At 43.3% G+C, this 10,019-nt stretch overlaps 1 protein-coding gene across 1 annotated transcript in view; it reads right to left on the reverse strand.

The window, feature by feature from the left end:
- Window positions 1–1,954, reverse strand: part of MAP2K1 (mitogen-activated protein kinase kinase 1) — a 36,724-nt gene extending 34,770 nt beyond the window's left edge. Inside the window, exon 1 of the mRNA XM_054387814.1 lies at window positions 1,857–1,954. Within this exon, the coding sequence (XP_054243789.1) occupies window positions 1,857–1,936 (80 nt within the window). The 5' untranslated portion in view covers window positions 1,937–1,954. The remainder of the gene's footprint in view (window positions 1–1,856) is intronic.
- Window positions 1,955–10,019: the final 8,065 nt, after the last annotated feature.

Below are 10,019 nucleotides of genomic sequence, written 5' to 3' on the forward strand. Positions count from 1 at the left end.
TCTTTTTAAAATACTCAACACAACTCTAAGCCTGGCAAGAGCTGGGTATAAGGTCTCATATGACAAAGAAACCTAGGAGACACACATACAATCAAATCAACATACAAACCAGAAAATGAAGCAAAACAGTTAATCAGTTTAAACAAGCCTCAACACTCCTACAAGTCTCCAAAGGTTTCCAACACTAAATGAGTATCAGACATGTAAAAGCAATTGAAAATTAATCACATTTCTTGAGTGAAGAAATACAATATTTAATATGTTTTATGTTTGGGGATTGACTTCAAGTACTAAGATCAGCAGCTGATAGAATTATTCTAGAAAACAAGACTAATAAGCAACAGAAATCCCTTAAGAATAAGTCAACTTACTGCACTAGCTTAAAAGAAAATCAAATGGAAACTGCTATAAAAGTAAATATAAACCCAGTATTTCCCACCTATCAATCCAGAATAATAACTACATAATACTCAGATCATAATGCTCAGATATAGTCAGTAACAGTTGCCAAAGAACAGTTTTTAAACAGCTCATCTCTCAGTTCATCAAAGGAGCTTGCTAGAAATGTCACAGCCGATTATATTATTTATTTTGAGGTGTTTGGGTGGTCAAATGAGATCTGAGCCTGTCTGAAAACATGCAACAATGATACATGCAGAGTGCCGTAAAGCCTAAGACTTGTATGTCTCACTGCGATTGTCTCCCTACTCTGTCAGGGTGGTAGATGAGCATTAGCAGAGCTCGGTTTACGTATCCAGGAGAAGACCGAACCAACCATACAGGGACAGGAATTTGTTTTTCCAAGATGCATCTTTGTTCAAGGCTCAGTTAAGAGCTAACCCATCACCTGAATGTAAAAATCAAATTGTGAACATAGACCTGTTAACCTCAGAGTAAAACCTTTTATAACACTTCATTAGGGTGCTGGAACTGAATCTGCATATCTGAAGCCTCCATGCTCACCAAGATCCATAATCTTAGAGGATTCATAAGGGACGAGTAACAATTGAACGTCCAGTCTTTTTTTTTTAATCCCCACAAGTGCCATGATGATTAGCTTAGACCTACCTTCCAGACATTGATACAGTGCAATGTTTCTATCACACACAGAAAGCTCAGCAGCCTTTCCTCCATGCACACTCACCGCCGTACCTAGCTTAACACGATCATTACTGAAAAATAAATGTACTGAAACCTGCGGTAGTTTGGTTTAAAGCCGAGGAAAAACAAAAGAAAAAAAACGCCACCAAAACAAACAAACAAACGCCTTTTCTACGAAATTGTGATTTTTCAATGATTTCTCAAACATACACACACTGATGAAATACATTGCTGGAAAGGTGTAGTTCGGCACTTAGTAGATAATTATATAATCTAAGGGTTCAATGGATAGTATTACAAGACTAAAAGAAGTGAGTGATACAAGTTTTCTTCAATTTTTTTCTCGACTTATTTACGTTGCACATCTGACAGAGTTTGTTTATTGCCGGTGACACAATCCACTTATTCCGCTGAGGAGACTCTCGGCAGGTACCCCTGGGGGGGAGGGGGGAGAAATGCAATCCCAGCAATCGATAATTTTGATTTTTCTGGAAAGCAGGCCGTGCCGGCTTAGAGCAAGACGGCTTAAGGAGAAAGTAATCCAGACGCGCTGCTGCTGCCACTTCACCGCCTCGGACAGGCGCTTTACCCGGCAGGGGCCGGCCCGCGGGCGGACACCGCACGGCTCCGGGCGGCGGGAAGGCTGCAGCAGGGGCGACCGCGCCCCTCACCTCAGGGATACGGGACGGCGGCTATCGTAAAGCGCGGGCAGCGCCGCTAGAGCCCCGGCCACCCCCAAAACAGGCTTCACTCACTCTGCAGAGCTGGTCCCGTTGACGGCAGATCCATCCGGAGCGGGATTGAGCTGAATCGGCCCGGGCTTCTTCTTCGGCATTTTCGCCCCGAGACGGCGCGGAGGGTAGCGGACGGAGAAGCCCCGCTCCCACTTCGGCCAGGTTCGAGGGACTTCCTGCGGCGCAGCAAAGTTGGGGGCTACCTTCGCCGCCGATGCTCCCGCGGGCTGCGGGCAGCCTCTTCAGCGGGCAGGTGCCTGTGATGCCGCCAACCAGACCCAAGCGGCGCCACCCCTCCCGCCCAGCACCAGCCTCCCCCAACAAACAGCGCCAAGCTCTCCCCCTCCCAGCAACTCCCGCTGGGGAAACCTGCCCGGGCTCAAAATGTGCCCTTCTTCAGTTTTGCGCCTGCGCGCACCGCCCCGGCCCGCCCGCAGCGCAGGCGCGCTGGGCAGGCGCAGGCGCGCTGCGGGCACTGAAGCCCGACTGAAGCCCTGCCCTCAATGCGCTCTGCCAGCAGCTGCGGGTAAGGGATCGCACGGTGCGGGGCGGAGGCGGCGCGGGGGTGCTCTGAGTGCCAGCGCCGCACGGCCGCGTCACCGCCCCTCCCCGATTCACAGGGGTGATGGCAAAGCGTCAAGTTTTTTGGTTGGGTTTTGTGATGAGGAATTCTCAGGGCGATTATTTAAATCCGCTGCTCCCAACAAGCGCCGTGGTTTTCTCCGCAGGGAAATCCCCACGGTTCAGACGCTGTTTGGCAGAGCAGTTCGTTTATCTCTCTCCTATGCAATCGTTAACGTGCCCCGATGTGGAAACCACTGCACTAGTAATTAAAACACAAGCCTCAGTTGGGGTACTAACGGCTGCTAAATTTTCCCCCAAGTAACTGCTTGAATTAAAAATGGAACGTGAGGATTACAGTTACAGAACTGTCAATTATAAACACTGAGTAGGAAAATGAAGAGCCTGAGCTGCTGGTGTTAAAGCACTGCCATAGTGCTTGGCATGCACAGCGCTGGTCCAGGATGTGATGAAGGCTGTATGTCTGCACTTTCCTGTCAAGTCTGACTTACTATGATTTGGGGGCTCTCTACATTTCTGTAATTACATTATTTTAATGAGCCTAAAAACATAACCCATAAAATTTAACTTTCCAGGAGCTCGCTATCATGAGTTCTCAGCACAAGAAGGACACGGGCTTGTTAGAGCCGGGCCAGAGGAGGCCACAACAATGATGTGAGGACAGACTGTGATGACAGGCTGAGAGAGTTATGGTTGTTCAGCCTGGAGAAGGCTCCAAGGAGACCTTCTGGTGGCCTTTAAGGACTTAAAGGGACTGAGAAGAAAGCTGGAGACAGACTTTTAAGCAGGGCCTGTTGTAACAAGACAAGGGGTCATGGTTTGAAAAGAGGCAGATTCAGACTTGAGAGAAGAAATAAAGTTTTAACACTGAGAGTGGTGAGAAACTGGTCCAGGCTGCACAGAGAGGTGTGAAATGCCCCATGTCTGGAACCACTGCAGACCAGGTTGTTTTGGGAATCTGAGTAACCTGCTCTACTTGCAGGTATGCCTGCTGACTGCAGGGGCGTTGGACTAGGTGACCTTTAAAGGCCCCTTCCCACCCAAACCCTGTGATTCTATGTTTTGATGTACAAAAGCAAGAATGTATGGATGAGGAAATCAGAATCATTAAATAAATTTTTAAATCAGTGTTGGATATGGGGATTTTATCAACCCACTGCTTCTGTAATTTAACATTAGACACAGAAGTCCTGAATGTGCAAGTCCTGAGCTGTTAGACAGCAAGGCTGTGACCCCAGCCATGGGAAGAACAGTGCTTCTTTTGAATAGGGAATTCTGGGGAGAAAAACACCTGTGTAAATACAAGGCTATAATTTCAGAGAACAAAAGCCACCTTACTGATGAAAAAAACTTCCACACTGTGATTTACACTGAACACTCTCTTGCTTTAACACCAGCTTGCTCCCACACAGCTCTGAAGTACTCATTTTTAGAAAATAGGTCTGCCATATATTCCTTGAGGATATATGAACCACACCATGAAGAGCAGCAGGAGCAGAGGGATCCCACTAGAGATGGGAGCAGAGGGACCCCATGGAGAAGCAGTGGTAAATGGGATGACTGTGTCCTGTGATGCCTCAGCTGGACCAGCTGATACAGCACTGGCCCATCAGCTCAAAACACATCCAGCCCATTACAAACCAGGGCTGCCTCAAAGTGTGTGTCACCCTTTGTTGAGTACCACTGAATGGCCTTGCTCCAGTTTGATGGTGGTTCCCCCTTGGGTAGGCAAAATTGCTTTAAGAGTAAAATACATGCTTTTAATTCAGTGAGGAGCAGCTGTTCCTCGATAGCAGTTCTCTTTCCAAGAGGGAGAATTTAAATGTAAAGATTCCTGATATTTCACTGTGGAACTTGGAATTTTAGAATATCAGAGTACAACCAATGGCTCTAGTTGGATCACCAAAGCCAGTCTGGATATTACACACATGCAGTGTAGCCATGACATTGATATGCTAATCATAAGATAAGATTCAGGAGATCAAAGTCAAATACATTTGACTTCTGTGAACAGAGTGGCAATACAACCCTGCCTGTACTGCTGCGAAGCAGTTTGATAAAGTTTGTTTCTTTGAAAGATCAGTTTCTTGTGGTCTGAATCCAGCAGAATTCAGATGGAAACTCTTTCAAGGCGTTTACCCTGAGAAGTTACCCGTGAAGCAGATTTATTCTGCTTGCTGATACAGCTGAGAATTTCTTACCACTACTACTGTAAGTTTTTGCACTGTACAGTGCTCGGTCAACAAATGTGACACATCTCAAAGAAAGCGCTCTGCCATTACTCATAATTTGCCGAAGTGGTAAATGGAATCTCTCACAGACACGTGCACCAAGAACTGAAGTAGCACCGAATGACTGGGTGCTAAGGTGGTGTTTGATGGCCTGGTACTGAGTAGAAGAGTGAAAAATCCACTTCTTTGGCAGTTCCAGCACTGACCACTATAACTGGTATTATATCTGTGCTTTATGTCTTTTGCACAAGAGCAGAAAAGGATCAATGCCTATAAATGCTTTTCTTCTTGCTCAGCAGCTGCTCTAACGGTAGCTTCAGAGCTGTGTTTGTCTCCAGGCAAGGAGCAGAAACAGTTCATGAGCTCCTGTGACTGGGGAAGTGCAAGGGCTCCTTTGTCTGAAGCACTGGACTCCTTTGCAGAGAACATGTGAACACCAGACAGATACTGAACACACAGTTACTATATGTGCCTCATATAACTGCAGTTTAGTTATACTGTAATTGCCCACATGATTTATGCAACTACAGTTACTCTGCTGTGCTGCAAAATATGGCCTCTTTTTCCTGAAAAGACGGTTGCAAGGAAGCTTTTTCTTTTAAATATTTGGAGTGAAGAAAGAAGAATTTCAGTTGTGAATCGTAAAAATCCATATAGTTTGAATTATTTTTCTCCTTGTAACATTGTTTTCCTCCATCAGACAAGAAGCCAACACATCAGATGGGTGACTGGATATATCCACGGAGAACTGAGATTTTGGAATGCAGAATGTTTGAAACATCAGTAAAGAAGCGTGGCTAACACTGACTGACTCAGATGATGAGAAAAGTGCAGAGCAAATTCCACAACAAAACTTAGAATGTAAATACTTCGTATAAAGAACCACTATGAATTCCATATGTTTTAAAATTTTGTGGTTTGCAAAAGCAAAATAATATTTGAGAATCATAGAATCATAAAATACCAAATTGAAGTGGACCTGAAGGATTTTTTTTTCAGCAAAACAGTCAATAATGCTTTAAGAAAAACTGAGATTATTAACAAACTTTCCTATATGTTATGCGTATATGCTATGTCGTTCCTAACATTTTGCCTATTTCTAAACAGGAAAAGATTAAATTTCATTTTCACATCTTTGCCGTTCAAAGCCATACTCCCTCCATCCAATTCCATCTGTTACAAGACAGCTCCCTCCTCTGGAGCACTTCATACTTGCACTGCAAACACCGCGCTGTAAACACTGAAAACCTACTGATTTCACTCATCTCTTTTAAAGTCCCTTTGACATACATCACGAAACAAATATATTTTGAGTTGACTGAACATATAAGTAAAGTCACGGATTTTATAGAAATAGTCACCTAAACATAAAGAAAAACTTCTTTGCGGCAAGGGGGCCAGAGCCCTGGAGCGGGCTGCTCAGAGAGGTTGTAGAGTCTCCTCTGGAGATTCCAAACTCGCCTATACATTGTGATCCTGGGCAATCTGTTGTGGGTGACCCTGCTTTTGCCGGGAGGTTGTACGAGATAATCCCCCGAGGTCCCTTCCAACCCTCACCATGATGAGATTCTGTATGGACTGATTCCACCGCAGGAATAATTTGTGTGGAAGTGCTGCTGCCACCACCAGGTTCCTCAGGCACTATCATTCCCCTGGAGCCTCAGAAGGACTCCTAAGCTGGGTGGCCTCTGGGCTTTGCTCAAAGCCTCACAAGACACCTTATTTGTTTAGTCATTGTTGATGTTTTATGATGGTTGTCACATCAGTCTATATAGGCATAGATAACTTTTCTTTTACATGATTCTGTAGCACATTTAAAATGTTCCAAGATGGTTGTAGGTTGAACTTCTGTCAAACACATGGGTTTAACTTACATGCGGTTGCAACTAAAATCAAACATATTTTCCCAGCCAGAACAGAACACAGCTGAGGAATTTGACCATTCTTCATGGAAATAATTGGGGTTTCATTACAAAGAGGTGTTTCTGAAGGAAAGGATGATTTCTGTGCAGAGTTTCTGATTTATTGATTCCACCACTGCTTGGAAAAATGGAACTAAAAGATGTCTCTGTAAATAAAAATGGAACAAAGAAGCTTGTCTTCATTATCACTTTTTTCTCTCATTGTCTCATTTCTTGTATGAAAAGGAAAACATGAATACTGTATAGATTAATTATAGCACTAAATTAACCCAAATCAATTGCCACGTAAAATTGCATATTTTACTGCCAAAACACATTCATACAAACTTTTATTTGTAAGATTTAATAATTTTAAACCAATTTAGTGGTTTACAAAGCAATTTACAGAAATAATTAGTCCCATAACAATGGAATTTAAGTATCCTGATTCAAATTTGATGAAAATTGGCTAACAGGATCAAAAATAGGAGGCTGACAAACTGACTTTCAGCCAGAGATTAACACCTGTCTTGAACATCTTGTTTTCCTCAAGAAAAGGGGATTAAAAAGAACTCTGTGGATCAGAACACAATCTTAAATGTTTATGAAAAGCTTAGAAATTAATGTTAAAAATGACTAAGCCAACATAATACTTGCAGGGTTTTTGCAGAACATGTACTCCTAAAGAAGAAAAACCTTTCAAATGTAAAAGCAGCCAATTATCCATTTTACAGATTTTTCTTTGCCATATACTATGTGTAACATAAACCAGGAAATGAGACTGAAATATAAAACAAGGTGCCAATTTTCTGCAGGTTTTCTAAAAAGATGACACTATTCAATACAGAAATAAACAAGTAATATTTCCATTTCACCTCAACTAGAAACCAGAAGTCTTTTCTAGAATAGAGGCAAGCTATGGACTGGGGGGGTTTGATTGTGTTTTTGCTTTCTTTTTCTCATTATTTTATCAGCATGTGGCTGGTTATCCATTTCCTGAGGAAAAAATGATAATCAATGCCCACCAGCATATGCTTTTCATTTAATTAGGAGCATAGGACTGGAAAGAATCACCTCGGTCATCAAATCCAGTCTCTAATTAAATGCTCTTCAAATATATTGATTAATTCAAGCTACATAAATATGGTACGTTTTATAACACTCTGCTCCTCTGCAGAGATTTTAAGTGATCTTCTGCTTTAACCTTTTTATAGTATTTTTTATATCTTTCAAGCACTTTCATAATATCTGTTACCTACCCGTTCTGGCACAGACAAAACACCGCAGGACTGAGCTGTGCTTATGCAGACCAGTTGACCTGGGCAAGCACTACCTTCTCTCTGCCTTTGCTCTCAAAGAGCCTTAGTACATTGTTTCTCTTCTTTTACCAGTTGATTTTGCAGAAAATATGCAGGAATTTGTGGGAATTTTGAAATCCTGAGCTTCTAATACATTTGGCTGACATTAGCTAAGTATTTCAAACCCAATTACTTCACACACAAAACCCCTTCCCCATTTAGTATTAAGGAAAGCAATTAAATGAAAGAATGTATCACACTAATAGTTATCACAGAATCAATAAGGTTGGTATGAACCACATATTTAAGCTACAGACAAAAAGCTAATTAATTTGTTTGTAAAGACTTTTTAACATAGTGACTATTATTTTCAATGCAAAGATGTTTGGTTTTCAGTAATGAGACACAAATCTTTACACTGTTTTGAGCTTGCAATTACCAGCACTTGATCTATGATTATTAGTATATCTTTGTGTTTATTTTCATACTTCATGTGCCTCAGTCAATTGAAGAAATTGGCCATATCTAAAATGTTAAGATAATTAGATTCAGTGCTAACAAATCCATTAGTGTGTTCTCCCTATAGCTAATGTATTCTTGACTATAAAACAAGCTGCTGCATTTGGGAATGCACATTATAAACATTAACTGTTAAAATAAATTTGACTAAAAGAAAACACATTTATTTTTCTCAACTGGAAAATAGTTGCAATTGATTTTCTTTGTAATATTATAAGGAGTACATTAAATTGCCATAAATATTAGATGTCAAGTTTATAGAGAAACAAGGGAAAACCAATTCCTTTAATGTATTAATACTTGACATTAATTTATCTCATTTTGCTTAAACGAAGAACCTGTAATTTAAGTCAGATACACTTCCATGGACTGACCTATAGGGAGAGCATTTTTCAAACCTGACAGCACTGGACCCTGCAGCTTGGAGCCTCTCTCCTATTGATTCTGCTGCCCACAGTCCAAGCCCTTAAAAGGCATTTTATGTGCACATTAGCCAAGTCTCAGAGAACTTGGTGGCTTTATGACAGTCTAGACAATTGCAAACCATTTAGTTGTAAATTACCTGAAGGCTCTGGCCTTGGAGAACAGCCCGTGATTACCACCTGCTCTAGGTCCTCTCCTCAAAGAAAAGGGAAGAGAGAAAGGGTTCAGCATACACGATTTTAAATCCTATGTTGGGGCTGCCTCGTAGAGGTGCCAAGCAATCTTATATATTTCAAATAAACCCCTCAACCCTAACAACTTTTGCCTGAAGCTAACTTTTGCCTGAAGCTGTGGTAGTAGAGCGTGTCCAAGGCTCCGTCAAGGCAAACATCTAAGCAACCACACCCCGCCCATGGCATTTTGGCGCCAAAAGCGCTGCCGCGTATGCGCATGGCCGCTGCCCTCAGTCTGCTCAGCCGGAGCCTCGCGAGACCAGGGCCTCTCGCGGCGCTTCCCGCCCGCCGCCGCCGCCTCTGGCCGGGGGGGCAGGGAAGGCGGGAGCTGCTGGCTCGGGTGTACGTGGAACTGTCTTCCCTCAGAAAGAAGACTAGAAGCTCCCTATTCTTCTAGCTTTCCGCCGCTGGGAGACAAATAGACACTCCCTCCGGGCTGCTCCGGCGGTGTGAAGGGAGTGGGCCTCCGTGGCGCCCGGCACGGGATTGTGGCTCCGGAGCACTGGCCGTGAAAAGCCGTGCGAGCAACTTCGCAGCTTTCTTCCGACTCCTTCAGCCGCCGCGACGGTTTTTCGGCTCCAGGTAGGAAGCTCACCTCTGAAGGTCGGGGTCGGTGTACACAGAGCTGCTTGAGGTGTCTTCTTGCTGCTAAAACCATCTGAGAAATTTCTCTTAACAATAAGAAGAAAAAAGTTTCCTGCAGCTTGGGAATGGAGCCGTGGTGAGACCGGCTCGTCCTAAACTCCAGCTGTGCTGGTGTACTAAAGTCTCTGGAATTAGTTTCGCTTGAGGAGCAGGAAAGGAGAATCCTCCAGACGCGATTCTGAGCGGGGAAGTTGGCAAACCCCCCCCCCGTTAGCCTTTGACTTTCAAGGATGTGAATGGTAAACGGCTGTGACTACAAGTACTTTGATTAGAAAACCATTTCTTTTGTCTTGTTCCTGTCACCCGAACCTGCCACTCCTAGGTAACTTTGATGAGTTGAAACACGCCAGAC

Source organism: Indicator indicator, chromosome 16 (assembly GCF_027791375.1).
Source record: "Indicator indicator isolate 239-I01 chromosome 16, UM_Iind_1.1, whole genome shotgun sequence".
Lineage (NCBI taxonomy): Eukaryota > Metazoa > Chordata > Aves > Piciformes > Indicatoridae > Indicator > Indicator indicator.